Genomic DNA, 26282 nt, shown 5'->3' with positions numbered 1-26282 from the left:
CAACTAAGTATATATGTTATTCCCTCTTTAAGGTAATTCTGAAGAGAGTAACTTTTCAGCTTTGCCTGTCATCTCACTGGCCCCACCCTCATCTTCCCCTCCATTATAATAACTTTTTCATTCCTCTCTTATATGGAATAACTTACTCATTGCCCCCTCCTTCTTCTTCAAGTTTGATTTTCTTTTTCACCACTTTCTTTTGTTTGGGGGCTGTCTTCTTATCAAAATCACTTATATCTATGCCTTCTGTTTACAAGATTCCTAATTGTTCTTATAGTAATAAAGTTGCTGAGAGTTAGCAATATAATCTTGCCATAAAGAAAAATAAACAATTTAACCTTATTGAATATTTCTCTTTCTTATTTCTTTTTTTACCTTTTTATGTTTCCCTTGAGTTTTGTTTGTGAAAGTCAAATTTTTTATTCAATTCTAGTCTTTTAATTAGAAATATATGAAAATCCTCTATTTCATTAAACATCCTTTTTTCCCTGAAATATTATATACAATTTTGCTAAGTAGGTGATTCTTGGTTGTAATTCTAACCCCTTTACCTTCTGGAATAAGATATTCTAAGCCTTCCAGTCCTTTAATGTGGAAGCTGTCAAATCCTGTGTAATCCTGACTGTACTTCCGATATATTTGAATTGTTTCTTTGGGGTTGTTTTCTCTTGGATCTATGAGCTCTGGAATTTGGCTAGGATGCTCCTGGAAGTTTTCATTTGATGATCTCTTTCAAGTGGTGATGGATGAATTCTTTCAATTTCTATTTTGCCCTCTGGTTCAAATATATAAAGGCAGGTCTTTCTGATAATTTCTTGTAAGATGTTGTCTAAACCTATTCATTTCTTTTTCTTCCTTCTTTCCTTCTTCTCTTTTTTCCCTTTTTTTTCCTTCTTTCATCGTGGCTTTCAGGTAGTCCAACAATTCTTATGTTATCTCTCCTGGATCTATATTCTAGAGTAGTTGTTTTGCCAATGAGAAATTTTCAATTTTCTTCTATTTTTTTTTTACCTTTTTTTGATTTGGGTTGATCATATCTTGATCTCTCATAGAATCACTAGTTTCCACTTATTCAATTCTAATTTTTAAGGAATTGTTTTCTTCAGTGAGCTTTTGTACTTCCTTTTCCATTTGGCCAATTCTATTTTTAGGAGGCTATTTTCCTAAGTTTTGATATATCTTTTCCAAAGGTATTGACTTTTTTTGTGATTCTCTTGTGTTACTCTCATTTCTTTTCCCAATTTTTCACCTACTTCTCTAATTTGCTTTTTTTAACTTTTTTAATGCTTTTCCAGGAATTCATTTTGGGCCTGAGACCAAATTATATTTTTCCTTGAGGCGTCACATGTAGTCACTTTGAAACTATTGTTCTCTTCTAAATTTATGTCTTGAGCCTTCTTATCACCATAGTAACAGTCTACAGTTACTCTTTTTTGTTTCTTGTTCATTTTTTTCTGCCTTTTTTTCTGCGATACTTTTATGCTTTTATGAGACTGTGGCTCTGGTCTTTCACTGTCCCAAAATTTTTTGTGCACTGGACCTCTGGGCCTTACTGTTAGTTCTCACAGGCTTATTTTCTCTAGAGGGTAGGCTTCTCTTCTGGCTTTTTCTGGGATGGGGCTTCCCTGGTGGGCTCCCCTGTGTGTGGGGGTTAGCTAATGGTCTGCAGCAGGGACAGGTTGCTGGTACTGGGTTGCCATGGAAACAGGATCTCTCTGCTGACAAGTCCCAGGAGCAGGGTCTTGCTCTTACTTGGCCCACCTGCTGGTCAGCAATGGGGTCTGAACCTGGCTGATAGCTTGTGCTGGGGGTGGGGTCAATGGTGGGCTTGCTGTGCTGGAGGACCTGCTGACTTGTCCAAGAGGCTGCTGGTGTCCCTGCTGGTAGCTTGTCCTGGGCCCGTTCTTGGACCTCATTCCTCTCCCCCACCCCAGTGAGAAGAAATTTCCCGCTGGCTGCTCAGCTGCCTCCCTGCTCCTAGACCAATTCTGAGGTGGTTTCCTAGGTGTTGGGGAAGACTTTAGAGGGCTCCTTCCTCATCTTAGCACCAAAAATCCCTTGTTTTTACTTTTCAAGCTCAAGTAAATGAAATTACAGTTTCTTCTGAAATTTTACCAGAGAATTTTGTGACCCATTTTTATTATATTAAAGAAGTATTAGGGACACCACAAATCTAGGGCAAGAAATACCTGCTGTTTAAGGGTCTTTGGGAGTCACTCAGTCAATTATTCACAAGCTACCCAGTGAGCTGACACCGGCATGGCGCCATCCATTGAAAACCAGCCTTGGAGCAGGAAGTTCTGGGTTCTGCTTCCGAACTCTAGTTATGTGACTATGGGCAAGACACTTGACCGTTGGTATCTGAGGCATCTCTCTTAAGGCTACAAGTTACAGGAGACGTGGCAAAGGGATTTTCTATGCTCTAAGAACTGCCAGAACTTGTCTCCTCCCAATGAAATCACTATTCACAGGCCTGGACTGAGATAAAAATATGAACTAATAAATATCGACATCCTCTATCACAGATGCTGTCACCTTCCATGACTCAGAGGGCAGGGATTGGAAACCAGGAAGAGGGAGGGAACCAATGTTTTAGTTAATAGGCGTTAAAATGAAGAACTTTTGGTCGTACAAGATTTGTAGTCCTCTAAAATATGGCCTTTTGAGGTCATGGTTTCACATATAATCCCTCTTTTTTGGTTCTACTTTGTACATGGAAATATGCTTTTAGTAGGAAGAAAGAACTTGGAAAAAATAGGATTTTTAAATGTATTTACCAGTTGGAAAGCACCGCTCTCTTCATTTTATAGAACTAGAAAGCCAAGGAAAATCCCAAGTGTAATTAGGACACAAATCTGTATTTGGGATCAGAGAGCCCTGAGTTCAAAACCAGCCTCAGATGCTTGCTAGCTGTGTGACTGTAGGAAAGTCCATTGATTTCTCTGAGCCTCAATCAGAATTGTTATCCTTTATAAAGATATTTTGTCAATTTGCATGGAGAATGGATTGGAGGGAAAGAAGTCGGATGTAGAGAAGAGAGTTACGAGACTGTTGTTGTAGTCCCAGGGAGAGATGGTGAGGCCCCATACTGAGTAAGAACAAGGATAAAGAGAAAGGCACAAAGATCTTAGAGAAATGAAACCAACTGTTTTGATGTGAGGAGCAAGGGGGAAGGAAGTGCGAAGCATCCCTGCAAGGTGACAGACTCAGGTAGCCAGAGGGGTGGCGACGCTCTCTGCAGAGGGAGAGGAGTTTGAAAGGGAAGCTGGTTTAAGAAGAAAGGAAGGTATTCTTCAGGATATGTTGAGTTTGAGAGGCCTAGGGCTGGAGGGCGGTTGGATGGCCCAGTGGATAGAGTGTCCAGCCTAGAGTTGGGAAGACTCATCCTCCTGGATTCAAATATGGTCTCAGATACTCAGACAGCTGTGTGACCCTGGGCCAGTCACTTCCAGTGTTTTCCTCAGTTTACCCATCTGTAAAATGAACTGGAAAAATAAATGATGGGTCACCGCAGTATCTCTGCCAAGAAAATCCCAAATGGGGCAGGGAGAGTTACACCCAACTGAAAAATGACTGAACAACACGAAGGGGTATCAAGACAGAGCAGCTCCAGGGAAGTCAGGAGGAAAGGGACCAATAACATTCAAAGCTATCATCAGCTTGGTCTAAGGCAATGAAAACTGGGGAGAGAGCCATCAATTAAAAGGAACTGGTGATCTTGGAGGAATCAGATTCAGTCAGTGCTGGGGTCAGAAGCCAGCCTGAAAGGGGGTGGAAAGACAGTGGAAATGGAAGCGGTGAACAGAGCTGATTATTTTAGGCGTTTGGCAATGGAAGGAGAGACAGAGGACAATAAATTGAGAGGAAGCAGAATAAAGAAGGGTTGTTTTTTTTTAAATATAAGGAGGCCAGAGTGTATTAATAAGGAGAGACTGAAAATAAGAGAAAGTGGGAATGATCCAGTGGCACAGTTACTAGAGGGGAGAGGAGAGATTGAAACCTGCGGCAGAAGTAGAGGACCTGGTTTGGGCAAAAAGCAGGGCTCCCCTCTTCCTGAGAAATGGGAATAAAAAGGAAAAAACAGGGAGCATGTGGAGCCATATTAAGGTTTGGAGCAGAAGAGGAGAAATTCTCAGCAGATGGCCTCTGAGTTCTCAGAAAGCAAGGACATCTGCTGAAAGCCAGAGGAGCTTGGGAGCTGGAAAAAAAAAGAGAAAGTCGGCAATGGCCATTAAGGCCAAAGCCATGGGATCCCTGGGAGAGAGAGTAATGACCTTGGTGCACACAAGTCAGGAGCCAGGCACAATGTAACGGGCCCAGTTAGCCCAGCGGAGTGATTTGCTCCACCCTCCAATCCATTTAACCAATGTATCGTACAATCTAGATCTCGCCATCTTGTCTCCAAAGCTGGCCTTCAACCGTCCAGCTGAGCCCATACCATTACCCTGGGCTGCAAGGCCAGTGACCCCACCAAAGGACAGAAGCATGCTCTTGTAGCGGTTTGGGGAGGGGGAGGTACTTAAATTATCTCTTATTGTTTATAATCAGTTATTTCATAACAGGCTCTACCAGTGGGTGCATGTTATTCTTATCTTTAAAAATGGTCATACTTTCTGGTTCAGCTTTTCCTCTAACTGCCCATGGAACATCAGATGAGCCAAACCCTGTCTTGAGGTGATAATTTTCTTCTTTGAACAATAGAGGCTGAGTAGAAATGACAGATAAGCCCATATTATGAAAGCAGCTCACAGCTCCGGAACGGGTCTGGATTAACCAGCCTCGTGAGATGTAAAAATGACCTTTGCCTCCTTGCTCTGTGACCCCAATGAAGCTGACTTCCCTTAAAGACTTTGGATGTGGAGCTTGGGCTGTCTCCTCGAGCTCTTGGAGTTTTTCCTCCAAATGAAGCTAACTGGCTCCTCGAGTTAGGGAGCTGGGACCTCGGGCCCCTCAGCACTTTCTTTAACGATTAAATGAATGAGAAGGTGGAAAGGGCAGGTAACAAAGAGAGACCTTGTTCCCCCAATCCTGGAATCAGACAACAAGCAAAGTTGCCATCTTATAGTCTCTTGGGCCAATATTACAGGGCATTCTGTAAGTACTCAGAAGGTACAGGCTCAGAATAAGGGAAGCTGGGTAGTGCACTAGAGAGTGTCCAGTCTAGAGTAGGGAAGACTCGTGCTCTTGAATTCAAATCTGGCCTTAGATACCTTCTAGCTGTCTGACCCTAGGCAAGTCACTTCACACTGTTTACCTCAGTCTTCTCATCTGTAAAATGAGTTGGAGAAGGAAATGGCCAACCACTCCAGCATCCCAAATGGAGTCACGAAGAATCAGACATGACTGAAAAATGGCTGAACACGAGACCAGGGAGACAAGAGGACCGTTCAGGAGAGGAGCGAAGCAGAGGGAAAGTCAGGGCCTAAGTATGGGATAAAAAGCAGAACCATCTGCAAGATGGAAACCCATCCCCGTGGCTATAGAAACAATTGTCAGGCGAAGCTACGGAACCTGAATTTCATCAGCAGTTTCTGACCTGGATTTTATTAGCACGAAGCTTTGTAGCCATCGAGTCCAGAGATCCGATTTTAAAATGAGGGAATGCCTGAAACCTTCCTTAAACTTTGGCACTGTAAGCACTCCCCTCTTGGACCTCATTTTACTTCTCGTATGATGAGTGACTGGTCTGTGAGAATCTAAGATTCCTTCTAACTTGAATAGTCTCCATTCTATGTCTCCCTCCTCCCCACAATTGGCTTCCCCAAACTTTAACTCCAAGTCCGGTGTTTTCCCATCATCCCATTCACACATCATGATTTTTCCATCCAACACTGACTGGGCTCCAGCCTTTCCCCTAAGTACGTTCACCTAGGGAGGGCGGCCCAGTCAGTCACCACTTCTCCATCGAGCACAGTTGGTCTCTTTCCCCCTGCGTTACTTCTGTGCTTCAGCTATTTCCCCTTCCCCATGGGGTTTTTTTTAATTGTATTGGTCCTTTTTTCACGTAATTCATTTTCTATCTTTGCCACAGGAAGGAGCTGAGTGATTTTTCTTCTCACCGACAGGCTCCTTCATAACTTCCCATTCCCCCAAACTGAGTAAAGTGTCCCCGGCAGCTCCTACATGGCCGTTCACCTTATGGATGCCCAGTGGTCATTCTCTCTCACTCACTGCCCAGTTTATCCTTTGTAAAAATGCAAAAATAGAGAAAAGTGGAGAAAAGCATCTAGTTGTTTCTGAGTACAAAGGAAAGGCTAGTCCCTGTTAGGGCCATATTCCTGGTAGCCCAAAACTTTAAATACCCCAACCCTCTCTGAAACAGAAGCCACCTTATTAATTCTTAATGTTCAGTGATATTAGTCACGGCCAATTCTTCAAGACCCCATCTGAGGTTTTCTTGCCAAAGACAGTGGAGGAGTTTGACACTTCCTTCTTGAGCTCATTTTACAGATGAGGAAACTGAGGCGGTCAGGGTGAAGTGACTTGCCTAGAGCCACACAGGTAGGAAGTATCTGAGACCAGATCTGAACTCAGGAAGATGACTGTTACCTGTAAGATAAAATGCAGACCCTCTGTTGCCACTCAAGGCTTCTTGCCGCCTGACTCCCAACCAACCTTCTGAACTTGGGTTCACAGTCTTTCTCACAGGGCTAAAATGCACTCCTCCTTATCTCTGGACCCCATCCATGGTTCTTCCCCATCCCTGCCTTGCTGGTCCTGTGCTTTCTCTCTGACATTACCCGTTACCACATCCTCCATGAAGCCTGCCCTGATTTCTCCCATCTGAAATAACCCCTGTCCTCCCTGGGATCTCTAAGAGCACACTCTCTTGGGCCAAACCATGCAGCAAATGTCAGTTGTAAAATGTGCCAGAGAAGGCACCGACCAACCATTCCAGGACCTAATTCCTCCCATCTCCATACTTAGGAGGAAATTATTGCCGAGATGGAGGAAGTGATTTGTTGGGGGAAGTGGGTAGAGTGGAACGAGCTTTTAGTCAGGGTCAGGGTCAGGGTCAGGGTTAGATCTAACCCTAACAGGTGATAAGCTAACTTGTTGGGGGCTGAAGGCGCTGCTGTTGTTCACTGTGACCCCACTTGGGGTTTTCCTGACAGGGAAATCACCCCAAGCTGAGCAAGGAGCAGAGCTGAGCTCTGAAAGCCAAGGCCCGACTCCGGCTGTCGCTCAGAAGGCCTTGCGGATTTTTCTCATCAGGCAATCCCTGACCCAACCCGTTCCCGGCGTCCGGGGGAGCCCACAATTGCACACAGGGGAAAACCAGACTGCATGTGTGTTTGTGAAGTCCCTGAGGCAGGCCGCATCAACTCTGACAGAAAGAGGCCAGCCTAAAAAAGTCGCCCAGCTCTCTGAATGAGCCAATTAGGGGCCTGATTGATGACCTCTTCATCAACGACGTCCCCTCTCCTGTTCTGTTCCTTTGGAACAGAAAGCAAGGGGGGTAATTAAGGAAGGATTCAAATGCACTTTCCAATGGGCTTTACCAGTTTCCTCTTCTTTCTCAGGCCCTTCTGAAAATCCGTGGACTCCAATTCAGTTCCCTGGCCCCTGGGACTATGAACAGGCAGTAAGTATGCTCCGTTTTCCAGCCGGGTAGATAGCGAATGCACGCGCGGCCTGGGATGGATGCGCCGCTCGGATGGTGACTGGGAAGGGCAAGTGCTGGCCCTCAAGCACAGGCAGGGGCCTCCTGGGGGTGATGTGGTCCGTGAAGCCCTTTCAGAGAAGAGCCCGAGGTTATCAGTCTCAGAAAGGCTGAAGGACGCGGCCACCTTACTCTGCCCCTGTTTGGGGACGGGAAGAGGAGGTAGCAAGGAGGAAGCCACAAACGATACTCTCGGCTGGTTTGTTTGTAACGGGGCAGCAGAAGTCAAGGGGACGAGTGTTAGGACCAGACCTAGAAGGGCCATCATGAAGCACCTGGTTCGACTCCCTTGTCCTGTGATGGAACAGTGACAAACCTAGGGTCTGGCAGGCAGGCCTTCTTCCAGGTGCCTAGTAGGGGGCAGGCTCTCCTGTCTTGTTGAAATTCAGAGGTTTCAGCCTTTGTTTAACTTTACATTGGTGCAAATCTTTTCTTTAAAGAATGATTCTTCTTGCTTTTGTTAGGGAGCTATAAGACATAAAGAGAGGGGAAGGGAGGGGAAAGGGGAAGGGGAAGGTCCCCAGAGAAGATGAGGAAATGGGCTTCCAGCTGCAAAAATCAAAGATGAGGGGAGGAAGGAGGGAGTGATGGGGATGCAAACTAGACACTTCCCCTCCCAACCCAATTAGGGAAATAGGCAGGGCTCCCTCATAGATGGTCCCTCATAGATGGAGTTCATTATGAAACTCAGAATAGCTCAGTCCTTCAGGATTGCTCTTGGAACAATGTTGCCATTACTGTATACAGTGTTCTCTGAGTTCTGCTCCTTGTACTCTGTTGTAACTCCAGTTTTTTATTTTATATTTTATTTATAAAACTCAGAATAACTTAGTCCTTCACGATTGGTACTGGAACAATGTTGCTATTACTGTATACGGTGTTCTCTAGGTTCTGCTCCTCGTACTCTGTTGTAACTCCAGTTTTTTTATTTTATATTTTATTTATACAGCTCAGAATAGCTTAGTCCTTCACGATTGGTACTGGAACAATGTTGCTATTACTGTATACGGTGTTCTCTAGGTTCTGCTCCTCGTACTCTGTTGTAACTCCGGTTTTTTATTTTATATTTTCTTTATAAAACTCAGAATAGCTTAGTCCTTCACGATTGGTACTGGAACAGTGTTGCTATTACTGTATATGGTGTTCTCTGGTTCTGCTCCTTGTACTCTGTTGTAACTCTGGTTTTTTTATTTTATATTTTATTTATAAAACTCAGAATAGCTTAGTCCTTCACGATTGGTACTGGAACAGTGTTGCTATTACTGTATGCGGTGTTCTCTGGTTCTTCTCCTCGTACTCTGTTGTAACTCCAGTTATTTTATTTATACAGCTCAGAATAGCTTAGTCCTTCACGATTGGTATTGGAACAATGTTGCTATTACTGTATGCGGTGTTCTCTGGTTCTTCTCCTCGTACTCTGTTGTAACTCCAGTTGTTTTATTTTATATTTTATTTATACAACTCAGAATAGTTTAGTCCTTCACGATTGGTATTGGAACAATGTTGCTGTTATTGTATATAGTGTTGTCTAGGTTCTGCTCCTTGTACTCTGTTATTCCATGCAAGCCTTTTTCAAAGTTTTTTTTTTTTTATCAAAATCAGCCTGCTCATCACTCTCAGTAGGATCATGTCTACAATAAACCAGTCTGATTCCATTTTACAAAAAAGCTAAAGGAGGACTACTAATGTGAAGTGGGTAAATGACTTACCCACAGTTCCATAGGTAGAAAGGCATCCGAAATAGGCTATCTACTCGTGTACATGTGCGTGTGTGTTTAACTGAATAACTACAGGAAAGAATTCATGATCAGGAAAGAGAGATGCACCCGGATGAGTGGGTCGGGCTGGATTGTGGAGCTGGAGCAGTCTGACTTTGTTCCAACAGGTCAGAAGGAGCTAGGAAGGGACATCGTGAAAAGGATGTCTTAGGAAGATTAATATGGCAGCCAAGGTGAAATAGTTCAAGTCTTGCCAAATGACACGGTTTCAGGACACTGGCCGGGGTGGGGGGGAGGGGGGGAACCAGCCTCCAGTTAGGTGGAAGCATGATTTCCAAGGCATAACTAGTTTTTGTCTTTCTCAAGAGGCAGTGATGCTGGGAGAAATTGCTGGGGATGGGGCCCCCCAAAGAGCCCAGCTTTAAAGTAACTAGGGAGGCTCTGTGGTATACGATAAAGAGGAAGCCTTGGATCCAGGCCCATCTCTGTTCCGATCCCAGCTGGGAGGCACTGTGAACCTGAGCAAGTCTTTGCCCTCTGAGTAATCGGAGCGACCCTCTTACTGTAGAGGCTGCAGAGAAGCAGCTTTGCTGGTGGGGGTTTCCTGAGTGGGTACAGTCTTTGTCCAACAGTCCCCAAAGGGGACAAGGGCCAATAGAACTGTGCGAAGTCATCCTTTTGTGACTGGTTCAGCCGGCCCCAGAACTGCTGCCCCTTTGACTTAACTCGACCGGTTTGCCTCTGACAGTACAGAGGAGGTATGTGTGTCCCTGGAGGCACAAGGGCTCTAGGCCTTAGCTGCAAGGAGAGAAGGAGCAGGAAGGAAATCAAAGGATCCAATGTGGATTTCACAATCATCCTGACCTGTGTGGACTTGCTAAACTCCTGGAAGCGAGAACAGCTTTTGGCCTTTCCTGGGAAATCCTACGGGAAACAAAAGGAGCTGGGGGCAAAGCTGGCCTTCGGCAGCCGGGCTCCTGACACTTTGTCCAATAGGCTTCCCTGGCGCAGCTATTCAGTCAGCCTTCCATTTTTCAAAGCATAATCTCAGCTTCATAATTTGCTGACTCGCAGGATCTCATAATGTACCCACCTTATCTCGGTGCTTCAGCCACACAGCAATGGTGGATTATGGGAGCTGCTGCAACAGTCACTTTCTTTAAAAGTCAGATTTTCTAAAGATAACATTACACTCAAATTCTAACTCCCCATCTGGCACTCTGGGCCTTTGGACAAAACCATTTCACCCCACTGGCCTCAGTTTCCCCTTCTGCAAAATGGGGGTTTGTGATCCCTTTTACCGCCAATATTCAAGATGCATTTTGGTCCAACAGCCCACGATTCTTCTATAATTTTCTATGCTTTTAAGGAAGCACTTACACACACGATACGCGCCCACACACACTCACACACCATCATCGTCCTACTAGGCACCCAACAGAGAGGCAGGAAGTTCTGGGCAAGGTCTGGTTTGCGCCTCACTGAGCAAAACAATTTCCTGACCAAATTCTTCTAATGTGGAGAAACGAGCATCCAGAGGGGAACCCGGCGAGTTCCTTTTATGAGTCACAAAAAGTCACGGTTTTGCAGGGACTTTGCAGAAACAGAAACTGGATCCAAAGGTGGGGAGTGGTTTCCCAGAGTTACACAGTGGGCTAATGGGAGGGCGAGGATGAAAATAAAATATAACACGTCTGGGTCTATGGGACAGAAACTTGGTGGCTGCAGTCAGAGGAGACCCACCCCGGAACCAAAATGGACAAGAATGGGGCAACTAAGGAAGGCAGCGGATAGAGCTCTAAACCATCAGGAAGACCCGCATTCGAATCTGCCCTCAAACACTCACTAGCTGTGGGAACCTGGGCAAAGCAGGTAACCTTTACCTGATTGTTTCCTAAATCATTTCAATCGGGTCTGACTCTGTGTGACCCCAATGGGATTTTCTTGACAAAGGTATGAAGTGCTTTGCCATTCCCTCTTCTGACTCATTTAGCAGATGAGGAAACTGAGGCTAACAGGGTTAGGTGACTTTCCCAGTGTCTGAGGCTGGATGTGGTCTTAGGGAGAAGAGGGTTCCCGACTCCAAGGCGGGTAATCTGGGCACATTGGAGTCCCTTAGCTGCCCCAAACTATAAAATGAGAATAAGAAAAGCACCTAGCTTGAGTGTGTCAAGCACTTAGCACATAGTAAGTGCTTAATAGATGCTTATTTCCTCCTGGAATAGAACACAGGCTGGATTTCCAGTAGGATCCATGTGTTAGACTGTAACATCGGGACAGTAAGAACTCCCGGCTCTAGGACAGCTCTAGAACTAGGGGCCAGCTAACATAAGCATGATATTGAGGAAAGTGGGCTCCATCCAGGCTCCCACAGCCAGTCACGCCAGAGCTGGGACTTGAACCCAACACTGCAGGCTCCAGAGCCAAAGCTTGTTTTCTTCCACATGACGCTAAGGGACATGATCCTGGTGCTTTTAGGCTGGCAAAGCACTCTGGGGATTTTATCTGCTTCGACCTTCGGAAACCCCTGAGAGGCAGGAGTTAGGCTGAGGCAGACAGGGTAAGTGACTTGTCCTAGGTCACCCAGGATGAGGCTGAGAACCCGGGTCCTGGGGCGCCACTTACTCCCTGCACTAACGGGTCGCGGCAAAAATATGGAACCGGATTTTTAAATAGCACTTGAAAAATTGTCAACCTCCCCTCAGGCCCATCAGAACGGGGGAGAATGAAGGACAATGACGGCATCCCTAGCAACGGATAACGGGGCGGGTCCCAAGGGGGGCCACGTGGGCAGAGGATTATCCCTCCCTTGGATGGGCTTCCTCTTCCCCTGCAGGCCAGGGAGCCACGTGCTTTCGGTTTGCTTTTCTCCGCTTTCTCTGGCTTGCTCCTGACTGGGAACGGAACGTGCCAGGCCTTCCCCAGAGACCTCCGCGCTTCCGCCCCAGCCGCATCCCTCCCTGCCCCTCCCCGCCAATGTAGCAAGTTCCAGCTCAGCAGCGGTTCTCTTCCCGGCCGGCACCTTCCCAGGGGCCCGCGGGCTCCGCTCCGGCTCCCTGGGTGAATCCCCTGGGGGCGTCGGGCCCTCCCCCCCCACGGGGGCCTGTCTCTGAATCAGCTCCCATGTTTGCGCCTGGGGCCGCGTGCTCCCTCCTACCTGTCTCCGGTAGCTTTCAGGGCCAGAAACACGAGGGAAAACGTGCTGTGGGCGGCCCGCGAGCCCCCGAACTCCCCCGGGTTGGGGCGGCCCTCTGCGGACACTCCTAAATCAGCAGCCGGGGGACAAAGCCTGTGGCTGCCTTTGCGGGCAGGAAGCCGCGGCCTCACCTGGAAGGTGATTGCCAAGTACTTCAGGGAAGCCCCTGTGGGTGGCTCTCCTGGCCCCGGAGCCCCCTGCGACCCATGCCAAGGGACATTCGGGGAATTGAGGCCCGGTAATCTCTGAGAGTCAGTGAGATCGCCCCACCTTCAAATCCCCAAATAGGGGGTAATTCAGGCTGGGGGTGGGGGGGGAACCCATGTGGTGCTTTGTGCTTGGCAGCCCCAGCTCCCCATGTCATTTCCTGGGCAAGCACCCCCTTGGAGCCTTTCTTTCCTCCTCTTAAACCGAGGAAGACAAATCTCCTTGAATTATCTACCTCTTAGGATTGTTAGGAAGGAAACATTTAATAAGAACTTAAATTAAGGTGAATTTCCATCATTCCCATTTTACTGATGAGGAAACTGAGGTTTGGAGCCTAGCTCCCAGACCAGTGAGCTAGTGGTAGAGCTATGTGTGATTGAGATCTATAAGCCAACTGAATTTACAAGACTCTAGGGATCACTTGGTTCAACCTCTTCATTTTTTTTTTCAAAGGTTGAGAAATAAAATGACTTTCCTTAGATCACACATGCAATAATAGGAGATCCAGCCCTCACCCCTCAGGCTCCCAACTCCAGCCCCGTGTTTTCTCTACTAATATTTAAATTTGCATGAAGTTGTGGGTCCCGATCATGTGTTTGGCTTTCTAAAAGTTAACATTTGAGACTATTGGGAGGGATTCGGAGCAAATATTGCCCCAGTGGTGGGATGACCATTTGGTTTTGAGGACTTTCTCTGTAGAGCTGGAAGGCGTCTGAGAAATGATTTAGTTTCAACTCCCTTATTTTTTCATTAAACTGTTTCAATCAAAAAAAATCTGCCTTATCTGCTTCCTCCTCCTACATCCATTTCTTTTCCAAATGAGGAGACTGAGGTTGAGGAGGGTGGGGAGCTGAGGTGTGCCCGGTCATTGAGAGAGCTAATCCAGGCTTACTAATTGCCAGTTCAGAGCTCTCTCTCTCCCTCCTGAGCCACACAGCCCCCGACCCTTGCACAGGCCCTGACTCTGGGGGGGCAGGACGCTCTGGAATCGCATCCTAATTCACAGCAGCACATTCTCGATAACAAAAACCCTTTAAATAATCATTTTTAAAAGCTTTCTGACCCAAGGAACACTGGGCTGGTTTCTGAAGGCAGCGGGTCCCGGGAGGATCCCAGAAACTTGCCCTCTGCTTAAATGAAGGAAAAACACAAAGGAGATTCACTAAATGCCTTTGAATAGTATTTGAAAGGCCCGATGCCTGGGAAGCCAGATTCATGAGGGTAAAAACAAGTCAGGATTTAGATAGTCCTGACTACAGGCGAACAATGCTGTGTCTTACAAAAATTATCTCATTTAATCCTCAGAACAACCCTTCCAGGGAGGCGCTGTCATTATGCCCATGTTACAGTTGAAAAAACTGAGGGAGGCAGAGATTAAGTGACTTGCCCAGGATCACACAGCTCCTAAATGTCTACAGTTATATTTGCACTCAGGGTTCTAGCCTCCTCTCGCTGCTTGAGTCCAGGAAAGGGAGAGGGGAGAATCGGGAAGAAGGAATGGAAGCAGCACTAGGGCAAATTTAGACTTGATATAATTTAAAAGCTTCCTAATATCCTGAGCTGCCCAAAGTGAACCAGACTGCCTCAGGAGGCAGCAGCTTTGCTCTCCCTGGAGGTCTCCAAACACAGTCTGAATATAGAGAAAATATTTTAAAATTAATTTTTTCAACCTATGAAAATCTACATTCTCTCTTTCCTAACACCCACTGAGAAAGCAAAACCGAGTCCTTTGTACCCACACCTGTGGCCAAGTTAAACGCATTTACACGTCGATCATGTCCGGTCACATACAAATCATACATATGTGTAAAGTGAAAATTACATGTAGTATATCATTAATTATTAGTTCATTTTTCATTAATAGTTATGTGGTATATTTGTGACTATATATTCATATATTTTCACTTTACATATATAATATGTGTGGATATGCAGCTATACATTCATGTGTAATTATAGCTTAATTAGTTTAAATGAAACCAGCATAAATATAGTTTTCCATACGTTAAAAAAATGAACTTCACAAGAGCAGGATGGGAAAGTTCTGGCTCGTCAAAAGTTTATATGAAAAATCTGGTGGTTTTAGCGGAATATGTGCTCGTTATGATTTAGCACGTTGATGTTATTGCTGAATTTTTTTAAAAGATGTAATTATGGGCTATATTAACCACAATAACTGACATACAAGATACTTTAAGGTTATAAGTATTTTATATTTTAATTTGCTCTGTGTGTGTATGTGTGTGCAGTGTGTGTGTGTGTGTGTGTGTGTGTGTGTGTGATGGCACAGGTTAGATAGAGCACGGGACTTGGAATCAGGAAGACCTGAGCAGATCCAGCCTCAGACCCTCACTAAGTACCTGGCATATCGGCACCTTAATCCACTGGAGAGGGAAATGAGACTAGCATCTTTGCCCAGAAAACCCCATGGCCATGATTGTCATGCAATGGTCCTAGCCTACAATCGCGTTATCGTCTTTTATCGTTTTAATTTCAGCAATGACATCAATGTGCTAAATCAGAGTGACCTTATATTCACCCAAGACCACCGGATCTTTTTCATATCAACTTCTGACAATGCAGAGCTCTCCCATTCTACATTTGTAAAATTGATTTTTTTTAACTTATACAAAACTATATTTATCCCAGTTCCATTTCATCTGGTTAAATTTGATCCACTGGTTTAGTCTATTGCAAACATATTCATGACTCATTCTGTCATTCGGGGTAGCCGTCACCCCTTTAAACTTTGGGTCACCTACAAATTGACCAAACATGCTATCTATGAGGCCATTGGAGCTCTAGATTGGAGTCAAAAGGACAACATTCCACTCCGTCCCTGTGCCTCTGTTTCCTCATCTGTAAAATCAAAAGGCTGACTCTGAGGAACTCCAAGTTCCTTCCACTTCTAACATGCTATGATCAAAGTCATTCTTGAGCAGGACAGAGCCAAAAATGGAGATCGCCCCGAGCCATCGGAGCCCTGGATTCCACTGATGTGGCTCCATTAATCATTCCCTCCCCTCCAATCCCCAGAGCCCCGCAGCCATCCGGCTGACACTCTACATCTTGTCCACGGGGCTGCATGCATGTATTTGTCATTCATCAAATCCTCAGTGGCCAAAACTGAAAGGAAACATGTTTGGTGACCAGGCTGGCACTGGATGCTTCCAGAGATAGCACTCATTAAAACCAAAAGAAGATCCCGGGGATTTCTGGGTAATCGATGTGGCCCGGAGCCAGAAGATCTGAGCTAAGTCCCCTGCATCCGGCCACCCTGCTTCACCTCTTGGGTCCCCGAGGCCCTCATCTGTACAATGGACAGCATAATACTCCCCTTTAAGCTCGCTAAAAGGAAAGCAAAATTGTAAGCCAAAATTGCCACAGAAATGGCAGCTATTACTCTCATTAGCAAAAATTGCCTTCTGATAAGTAAGAGCAGAACTCAAATTAATGACACATCATTAAGAAAAAGAAACAGCAAATATGCTCTTCTTATCCCTTCATAACTGAGCAAAATAGTTAGGGCTGGATCACATCTACCTGGAAGCGAGGATATGTGCGGGTAATCCAAAGGTTTCCAGAGCTGCCAAGACCGGGAAGCTTTTGGATTTAATATCACTGTTGCTGAAAATGTTCCAATAGCATATGAATCTCTTTCGGGATTTAATCCAAAGGGAAACATTAAATTGACTGATAATTTCATTATTGTTGCTTAAAACTTATTATAAATAATTGGAAAGATAATTCCTTGAGTCCTTACGAGTGGAAAATTTAATTTCCTGAATCTTAATATCAGGAAAAGAAAATGCGGCCACGTCACACAATCAAGAACCAGATAACGGCCTGTCTTTGGGGGGCTTTTCTAATCTGGCTCCATTCTCTCCAAGGTCACTTCCTAGACCTGCTATGATTTTGTTCCAGTTTTGTATAGGAATAAAATTCTAAAACTAATGTAAGGGACTGCAGAGAAGCCAGGAACTATTGATTTGTTGGGAGAGAACTTGGGCTTGTTTTTTCAAAATAAAATTTTATTAATATCATTGGATACAGAATCGACACGGCACTAGGAAGCACCTCAGAGGCCGACAAACCTAATCCTGACTTTCCAAATGTGAAATCTGAAGTCCAAATAACTTAAATGACTTGCTCCAGTTTAGGGAATAAGTAGTAATCAGAATTCGAATCCAGGTTTTCTAAATAAAGAATAAAAAAAGAGGGGAGGAATGGTTTAGCAAGACTAAGATATTGGGACCGTGTGACATTACACGCAGTGTGCCACACATTCGCTGCCCCCTTCCCTCCATTTCTGCAAAGGAGCGGGGAAGGAGCCCTGTCCCGTCCAGCTCATTTCAGGGCATCCAGCGTCAGTTATTGTGTTGTCGTATTCTCCCCTTGCATGTTGTGGCAAAGCTTGCTGAGCCGCCTCTGGCTTCTTCACTTTGCCCCTTTCCATCATTGACCACATTCACTGTTTCCGATGCTCAGTAATACTTCCTGACACCAGTGCCTCGATGCCTCTTGAGCCTTTCTCCAACTGACAATCTCCATTTTGTTTGCGGTTCTTGGATCCTACAAAAAGTCTTGCTGGTAATATCGGGGTGGATCGGGGGCTTCCTTTTTGTCAGTGAGCTCCGGGAGGGTTCAGTGTGTCAAAGTGCACAAGTACCGACTTGGTGGTCAGAAGACCTGGGTTGAAAGACCTGTTCCTTATTACTTGCACCATCTTAAGTGAATCATTAGGCAGCCAGGGCCTCCATCAGTGCAGACAGCACTGGACCTGGAGTCAGGAGGGCTTCTCTTCCCGAGTTCCAATCCTCCCTCAGAAATTTAGGAGCTGTGTGACCCCAAGCAAGTCCCTTAACTTATGTTTGCCTCAGTTTCCCCAACTGAAAAACAGGGATAATAACAGTCCTTACCTTGCAGAGGATGGGGGAAGAGTCCCTTTTGGCAAGGGGTTGTCCTCCCAGGGCATGATCTGTCCCAGATCCAGCGGTCCTAATTCTGGTGGCCTGTCTGAAGAGGGGCACCCCACACAGGGAGGGGAGAATAGGAGCAGATCAGCACCACCCTGGCCTTTGCAGGTGGGAGGCAGGCAGAGGCAGAGAGGCCCACGGAGATCAATGGACTTCAGAAGCACAGACTTCAGAGATATTCTACTTCTTCCCACTTATGAGTCAAAGAGCGTTGGGGAAGACACACATCTCGGGTCTCAGTTTCCTCATCTGTTAAATTGGGATAATGTTTAAGGTACCAGCCTCTCTCTGGGGAATAGGGGATCAGATAAAACAATGGCTTTCCATGGCCCTCCAAGTCTCTGAAGACAAGAGCAGCTTCACCTTGTCAACACAACAACACAACATAACAATAAATAACACGAGGGAAATAGATCTGATACCTCCAGGTTTCGAGTCCTACAGGAGGGAGGCCGGGGCCTACGCCATCCCATAGGCATAAGGGAATCATTGGAGTTTTATTAGGCCAAGGGCCGAGCACGCTCAGCACCGAGCATTAGAAAGATTTTCAGCTTTATGAAAACTTGATTACATGAGAAAGACGCATTCAGGCGTTCCAGTCCTGCCTGAGTCCTCTCTGCAGAGATCCTGCAGTGCTTGGCCAGTTCCTTCTCCCGGTCATTTTACAGATGAGGAAACTGAGGTGAGGTGACTTGTCCAGGGTGACTTAGTGCTTTGAAAGAAGGGAAGGATTCTCCCACACTAGGGTGAGGACTTACTTCCTTCTAGACCGGGGCCACTTTGCAAAGGCATCAAGACAGGAGCCATATATATAATGGGGACAGATGAGACAGGTTGCCTGGGACTCCATGCCGCCTGGCGGGGAAGGGAGGGGAGAGGTAGCCTGAGGAGGCCTTGAGAGACAAACAAAGGAAGAGCTGGCAGGAGCCGCAGGAACCTTCAGACTCTCACAGCACGGCCCTAAGGCTGGACTGGGCTCTTCTCCTGGGCTTCCCAGGCCAGCTCTTCATCCCTTTGGCCAAGCTCTCTACTCGGGCCCTGTGCCTCCCTGCTGCGCCGCAGTGGGTGGTTCTTGGGCGTCTATGAGCCAAATACGCAGGTTTGTTCCCCAGTCACCAGACTTTGAATGAGAAGCCTTTGGACCAGACTAGACTGAGTTAAAGAAAGTGGGAAGCCATCAGGGCAGTCTGAGGCCCCAGGGATGCTCTTGGGAGACGGCCCCCTGAGTCTGGGGGCCATTGCTAGGAAGCTTTTCCCTATAGCAGACCTGGATCCAGTTCCCAGTGAAGCCCCCCAGAGCCCATCGTGCCTGACCCCTCAGCCACCCCTTCCAATACACAGCCAGCCTCTCACAGGCTCTCACCTTAACTTTTGGCATCTCACTTTAACCAGTCCTGCTTCTGACCCAACCTCCAGGCTCTGGGTGGTCCCAGCCGCCTTCCACAGGACCCTTTTTAGCTCAGTCATATCCGTCCCAGGCCAGGTCCCTACAAAGTCCTCAGTGTCACACTAACCCTCTATCTCCAGCTCCTACATACCGGCCCTGGGAGGGCCCCCAGACTCCCTCCACAGGATGTCTTGGATAGCTTCGGGTCACTCACAGGCCGCACTGGCTCATTCGAGGGGGGTACCAGCGGTTCCAGAATCCATGCCGTTGGAAATAAAATGGCCAATAAATGGCTCTGAAGCAAACCTGGACTTTTGCAGCCTGGCTATCTGGGGAAGCGATCGCGTTTAGTGGGGATGTTTGCTTTGGGGAGAGGAAGCTTCCTGGCTGCAGCATCGTTCAGTACTCGAGTTTTCCAGAGGTTTATTTGCTCATAAACCCCCTCGGAGTTTTACATTTTAAAAAGGGAACAAGCAGAGGTCAGCCCAGCAGCCTGCCCTGAAGATGTCGTTAAGATACCACGGAAAGCCCAGCTGCAGTAAATCAGCAGCTGCTGGAAATCTACTGGCCAGAGGCCAGGCCGGGGAGGCCCACTTTGCCTTTTACACCCATGCTCTGGAGGCCTTCTCTGATTGCCGGCCTGTTCATGGGCAATAAAATATTCCGCTTTCTGGGAGCTGAAGGTATATCTGCTGGAATAGTGAGGAAGAGGGCTAGAGTCATTCACAGGGAGGGAGGGAAGAAGGAAAGGAAAGGAAAAAGGAAAGGAAAGGAAAAAGGAAAGGAAAAAGGAAAGGAAAAAGGAAAGGAAAAGGAAAGGAAAAGGAAAGGAAAAGGAAAGGAAAAGGAAAGGAAAGGAAAGGAAAGGAAAGGAAAGGAAAGGAAAGGAAAGGAAAGGAAAGGAAAGGAAAGGAAAGGAAAGGAAAGGAAAGGAAAGGAAAGGAAAGGAAAGGAAAGGAGGGAGAGGGAGGCCAACTCTTCTGGATCCTTGCTTCAATAAGCATTCATTAAGCACCTACTGTGTGCTGAGTCAAATACAAATGATTAAGTACCAGGGAGTCTGGGAGAGAGAAGACTGTAATTAGCAGTGGCAGGGCAACCCAGTGCTGTTTCTCTAATAAAAAGCAATTGTGGTTTTTGCATTTAATATGACACAACACTTTTCCCAACATCTCAGCTATCTCAGTGGAGATGCAGTCCAGTTACTTATCCAAAGTCATCTAGTTGGGGAGTGCTGGAGTGGGATGTGAATCAAAAGTCTCTGATCCCAAGACCAGTGCTCTTTGTGCTCCCCGGAACCTGACAAGACCGAGGTGCTGGCAGTCTGGGATCAGAGGGGCTCCTTGGGGTCCATGGGCAAGGTTTCCTGGAAAGGGGAAAACAACCAAAAACGGGCCAGAGAGCTTTTGAACGATGAGTCTCAATGAGTCTCCTGCCCTAGAGGCAGCTGCTCTGAGCCTAGACCTGCCTTTGAAGTCCACATTCATCTCTCAGTTCAGCATCAGTGGCACTGAGTGAGACAAGGAACAGGTCCAAAATGACACAGGATAAAAACCTTAAGCGTAAGAAATCAAAGCTCGGCTGCAGTCTGTCTCCCTGGGAACCCAGAGTGCTTGATCATTAAGTCAGTAACCTCTCAGCCTTTCAGGGAGGTAAAGGTACTTCCGCTTTCTTCAGAGAATCACAGGATCTCTGAATTGGAGAGATGGAAGGGAAGCCATCTTTCGCCACTTATAGTTGAAAAGGGGTCACTCTTCCAACATCCCCGACGAGTGGAGAGAGAGCCTTGCACTCCTCTGGTGTTGAGGAATTCACTGGACTCCAAACCATCCTTTGTGTTTTGTACAGCTCAAAAAATTAGATTCCCCCCCCCCGTTGAAAACTGTATTATTATAACTTCTTCCCCCTACTCTCATTTGTTCTTTAAGACTCAGTAAAACAAAAGCAATTTCTCTACCATAACAGCCATTGAAATCCTGGAAAGCAATATTTGTCTCTGATCATCTCCCACCCCCAAGTCTCCTCTCCTCCAAGCTGAATTTTCCCAGTTTCTTTCAATACCCTTGTAGGGCACCAGACCAAAATAAACAGCGAGTCAGTGAATGTGGGGGAGAATTACCCACCATGCTCATCTTGAGGTTGAGTTGATATAACCAGAAGGGACGCCGACATTAACAACAGCCTCTATTATTATAACTATTCTCCCCACTGAGGTAAAAAGGTTAGGAAATCAAAAGATTAAGTGATATTATGGCTTTGAAGTTAGCCAAGCATGACTGAAGTTTTTACAGCTGGACTGCCTGAGGCCCCATAAAAGAAAGAGACATAGTTGGGGTCAGCCAACAATTCGGGGACTAACAGGGCGAGCAGTCAGGCAGAATGATTACAGCCCAATCGATGTCAGGCTTAGGGTGAAGGAGCTGGAGATATTTAGCACCGGGAGGGAAAAAAGAATCGAGGTCACATGGTCACTATCTTCAAATTTCCAAAGATCTGTCATGTGGAAGAAGGGCCATAGCTCCTAGAGGGTCACTGTCAGCTAGTGAAGGCTCGAAGCCCCTCCTGAGGTGGGGGGACAAGGAGAAGGAAACTCACAAGGATCCAGTGGCGTGACCGGTATCTCACAAACAGGATCATAGCCCGGATCCTCTCGACACCTACTTTGTTGTTCTTTCAGATAAATGATAGAAATAGACAAGATGGATGGATGGATGAATAGATAGATATACAGCTAGACAAATAAATAGATATGCAGATAATAGAGAGACAACTAAATAGACAGCTAGCTAGACAACTAGATAGATAAATAGATGACAGACAAACATAGATAGAGACAGGATAGATAGATAATAGACTGCTAGATAAATAAATGCTAGATAAAATAGACAGACAGATAGCCAGATAGATAAGCAGATAGACAGATAGATAGAAACAGGATAGATAATAGACAGACAGCTAGATAGATAAATGGATAGACAGCTAGATAGATGGATAACAGACAATTAGAAAGATAGACACACAGTTAGCTAATAGACAGACAACTAGATAGATAGACAGCTAGACAAAAAACAGAAAGATTAGATAAACAAACAGACAGCTAGACAGATAGATAAATAGATAGGCAGATAGACAGACACAAATAGAGACGGGATAGATAGATAGATAACAGATTGATAGACTGACCAATAAATAATAGGCAGACAGGCAAGCAGATAAATAGATAGCTAGACAGACAGACAGAAATAGACAAGACAGATACATAGATAATAGACTGATAAATAATAGACAGACAGAAAGAAAGCAAGAAAGGATTATAGATAAGATAGGTTAGATGTGTATGTAGTTGCAAACTGTCCCCTTCCACCCTTAGCGATCAGATTCACCATGTAGCTACAAAGAGAATTGGGGTCAGTGGACAGAAGTGCCAATGAGCCAGGTTCTAACTCGATGTAACAAGAAATTTCCTACCAATGAGAACTGCCCGGTAGTAGAAGGGGTTGCTTTGAAAGGGAAAAGATACTTAAGCCGACACCAGAGCTGTAGGCTCCTCAGGCAGAGCATTGAGTTCATCTTACAGTCTTAGAAGTTAAATGACTTCCAGCACCGAGGTTAGATGGCATTGCCCCCTGAGGTTCTATGATAGATACCATCGCCCACTGAGGTTCTATGCTATCATTGCCCCCTGAGGTTCTATGACACCATTGCATAACAAGTGCTAAGCTAGGCTCAGTGAGGGCAAGAATGCGGGGTATAAAAGGAGGCTACGAAAGCATTGTAGCCGGCAAGGACTTTCCCTTTGGGGAGCAGTCACTCGTTCAGGAAACATCAGCCAGGGCGATTTCATGGGAGCAGAAAGCAGTTTGGGAGGGAACATGCCCACATACCCACATGTACACATCTAAAGACATAGCCATATACACATAGCTATATCTACATATACACACAGAGAGAGCCCTGCAGCTTGGAAGGGATAGATCTGAGTCATCTGGTCCAGCCTTTTAGCTCATGCACTCATCCCACTTGCACTGTTCCCAGTCAGGGGTGTTCTGTAGGAATACAGCCAGTGATAGGGAAGCTCAGTCTCAAGGCACCGTCTATTCCGGTTTTGCACAATTTTCCTTAGTTTTTCCTTATTGAGAAGCAATCTGCCTCTCTGGAGCAAATGGCTCACGCTCGCTCTTCTAGCCCAGGTGAAACAGAACAACTGTGCTCCTTTCCCCACTCGCCTGACCCCCAACCCTTTGAAGGCAGCAGCCAGACTCCACTTTGGCTAAGGCGGGCTTCTCTAGGTTCAGCATCTTCAGTCCCCCCAACCTGACATGTTCTGGAGGTTTCACTGTCCGGGCCACCCTTCCTCATCCACGTTTCAATTTTCAAAGTTCCTCCTAAATGATGGGCACCAAAGCTGACCAGAACTCCAGATGTGTCTGGACGGGGCAGGATGCAACTGGACTATACCCTGTAATGGGCTGAGGCTTGAGTTGATGCACTGAGGTCCCAAGCACGTGAGGCTAAATAGTAATTGGACTATACTCTATTAATATACATGATTGGATAAAGAATGGTCCTGCCCACTCTCCGTGCAAGTCCTGATGTGTTGTATAGGAAATGACGATTTTGGTGGGTGGAGGCAGAGAGAGACAGGAAGAGAAGCTGGGAGAGATTGGCCTGGGTTCCATGCTAGCAGCTGCTGGTCGTGTGGCTGCTGATCTAGCTAGCTTCTTGACTCAGCTACACACATTGCTATTGCCCATTCCCTTCCACCTCCGATCCTTCTTCACTGAGAATAAAGACTGACGATTTTCCCCTAACCTGAATTACTGACTCCAGCTGATTTTAAAATACGAGGTCTTCACAATCCCCCTCTTGGCTCTGTTTTCATTGAGGCAGCCCAAGCTGACATCAGGAGCAGTTAGGTTTCACAGTGGACAACCCTGGGCTGAGAATCAGGAAGATTCGTGTTCACGAATTCAAATCTGACCACAGATACTGACTAGATTGTGTGACTCTGGACAAGTCACTTCACTATGTCTGCCTCAGTTTCCTCATCTGTAAAATGAGCCGGAAGAGGAAATGACAAATCACTCTGCTATCTCTGCCAAGAAAATCCCAAATGGGTCCCAGGGAGTAGGGCAGGATGGAAATAACTGAAGAACAGACTGATCTTTGCATTTCTTGGTTGTGATAAAAAATGACTCATGTTGGGTCAAAGTTCAGAAATGAAAATGAAGCAGGTAGAAGATAAGACTAAAGAGACTTCTTTGTCCATAACGTGGGGAGGTGAGACCATGAGACACAAGTGAAATGGATTTAAGTGAGTGAGGGCTGGCCAAGGTCACCTGCCTTACTTTCCCCTCCAGAGCCATCCAGGTTCAATAGAGATGCCCCCTGACACAATGGGAAACCATGGCCTTTTTAAGTTAAGGTCTTCAACAGGACTCAGTTTGACTGAATTTGCACCCATTCAGTGCTTAAGGCCGGGTAGCAACTGAGACAAAGAATCTCCTCTTTCACCCAGTCCAAAAAATAATCTAAAGAAGTAAATAAATAAATGGAGAGGGCAAGACCCCAGGGTTACTGGCCAGAGCGGAAATGATGCTATTTACATTCAGTCTGAGTCAACCAGCAGCCAGCATGATCAAATGGGGCTTGGCCGAGGACCTTTTGGTGGCCGAAGAGAATCGGACTGGGTTTGGATTTAGACCTGGCCCTTCAGAAAGAAATCTGGCCAGCAGACCCAGTACGATGAATAAAAAGAAAGACAGGCCTTGCCCTCGATGAGCTTATCCTCTAAAGCAGGAGACGATGCCCAAAAGGAGGTAAAAAGGCAAGAAGTAGTTAAGAGTCCTGTCTGGGAACATCTGCTTCCACTAAATTAAAATCAGGCAGGGCAGCGGATAAAGGCGAAGCGGTCCGAGAGTCCGGCCTGTGCCCTGGGTAAAGGAAGGCCCCGGGAAGACTTTGGCCCTCTGCCCTCGGGCCCACCCGTCAGAGAGAGGGGAGAGTAGATTTCACAAGTGGTTTAGCTTGGTTTAGCAACATGGTGGTGAGTTTGGCCGTGATGAGCTCGGCCTGGGAAGGGCATCTTGTCCTTGGAGTTGGAACCCGGCAGAGCAGCAGATGCAAAGTTAATATACGGGCCCTGCCCTCAAGGAGCTTTCTCTAGGATGAGGAAAAAGAGAGCATAAAGGGAAGCCAGAAAGGGAGGAAGGCGTAGATGGACCCTGAGGATCAGCAGGAGCGGGAGTCAGGAGCTGTGCAGAAAGTAAAAATGTCTGGGACCTCTCCGGGAACGTTGGCCCGGTTTCTTCATCCATTCAATGGGAATGACCACACAGTTGCACTGTGACCCTCATTTCTGTTAGGGAGAAAACGCCTCACAGACCTCACAGCACCTCATGACACGAGTCATTCCCAGAGAACCCCAAGCATCTCTTCCCTTCTGCCATTTCTGGAAGGCCGCTTCTGACCTCTGCTCTTCCTATCCTGCTTAACTTGTGCTGTCACCCCGAGGCTGTCCAGAGAGAGATTGTATGTGCAGAAATACCCAGAAGAGGCTAAAGGGAGTGGAGAGGATGTGTCGGGCAGTCGCCTGAAATTGGGAAACTGTGACGTCAGGAACAGAGAGCTGAGACTGAGGCGAGGAAGTCATGGCTTCAAGTCCTGTCTCTGACCCAACTGTAGGCCATGGACTAGTCCCTCTACCTCTTGGACTAAGAGAACACATTGTAGGGAAGATGGCGGGTCTGCCCTGGTCGCAGAGGATTGCTCATTCTAGTCTTCCTCTGGGAGTCACTTGGCCAATGAAATCACAGTCCCAGTCTCTATCACCTGCCATGCAACGCTTGAGCCAGAGACACCTTAGGAGGGAGGGGATCCAAGGTGACCAAGGCCTGTCTCAGATCGCACAATTAGTGAGTGGCAGAGCCAAAATTTGAACACTTCCAGTTTCTTTGACAAAAATAGGAGGAGCCAAATGCAGTCTCTGTTTTCTAACTGCCCTTCAGGGCCTCCATCCTTCTCTGTAGAACACAGAAGTTTGCACTGGCTGATCTCCAAGATACATCCCAGTTTTAAATCTCATGACGACCACTGTCTTCTCATGCAGTGAGACTTCTGGGGTGGACACAGGCTG

The 26282-nt window shown here is 46.4% G+C and overlaps 1 protein-coding gene across 2 annotated transcripts in view; it reads left to right on the top strand.

Annotated features, from left to right (window-relative positions):
- Positions 1–26282, top strand: part of CLNK (cytokine dependent hematopoietic cell linker) — a 230735-nt gene that overhangs the window by 71176 nt on the left and 133277 nt on the right. For both annotated transcript variants that reach the window (XM_031942106.1, XM_031942105.1), the window contains exon 4: positions 7524–7585. In XM_031942106.1, coding sequence (XP_031797966.1) covers positions 7575–7585 — 11 coding nt within the window. In that variant the 5' untranslated portion in view covers positions 7524–7574. The remainder of the gene's footprint in view (positions 1–7523; positions 7586–26282) is intronic.

The sequence above is a fragment of the Sarcophilus harrisii genome, chromosome 6 (genome assembly GCF_902635505.1).
Source record: "Sarcophilus harrisii chromosome 6, mSarHar1.11, whole genome shotgun sequence".
Lineage (NCBI taxonomy): Eukaryota > Metazoa > Chordata > Mammalia > Dasyuromorphia > Dasyuridae > Sarcophilus > Sarcophilus harrisii.
Note: the sequence above shows the minus strand (reverse complement) of the source record. Positions and strands in the feature narration are given on the sequence as shown.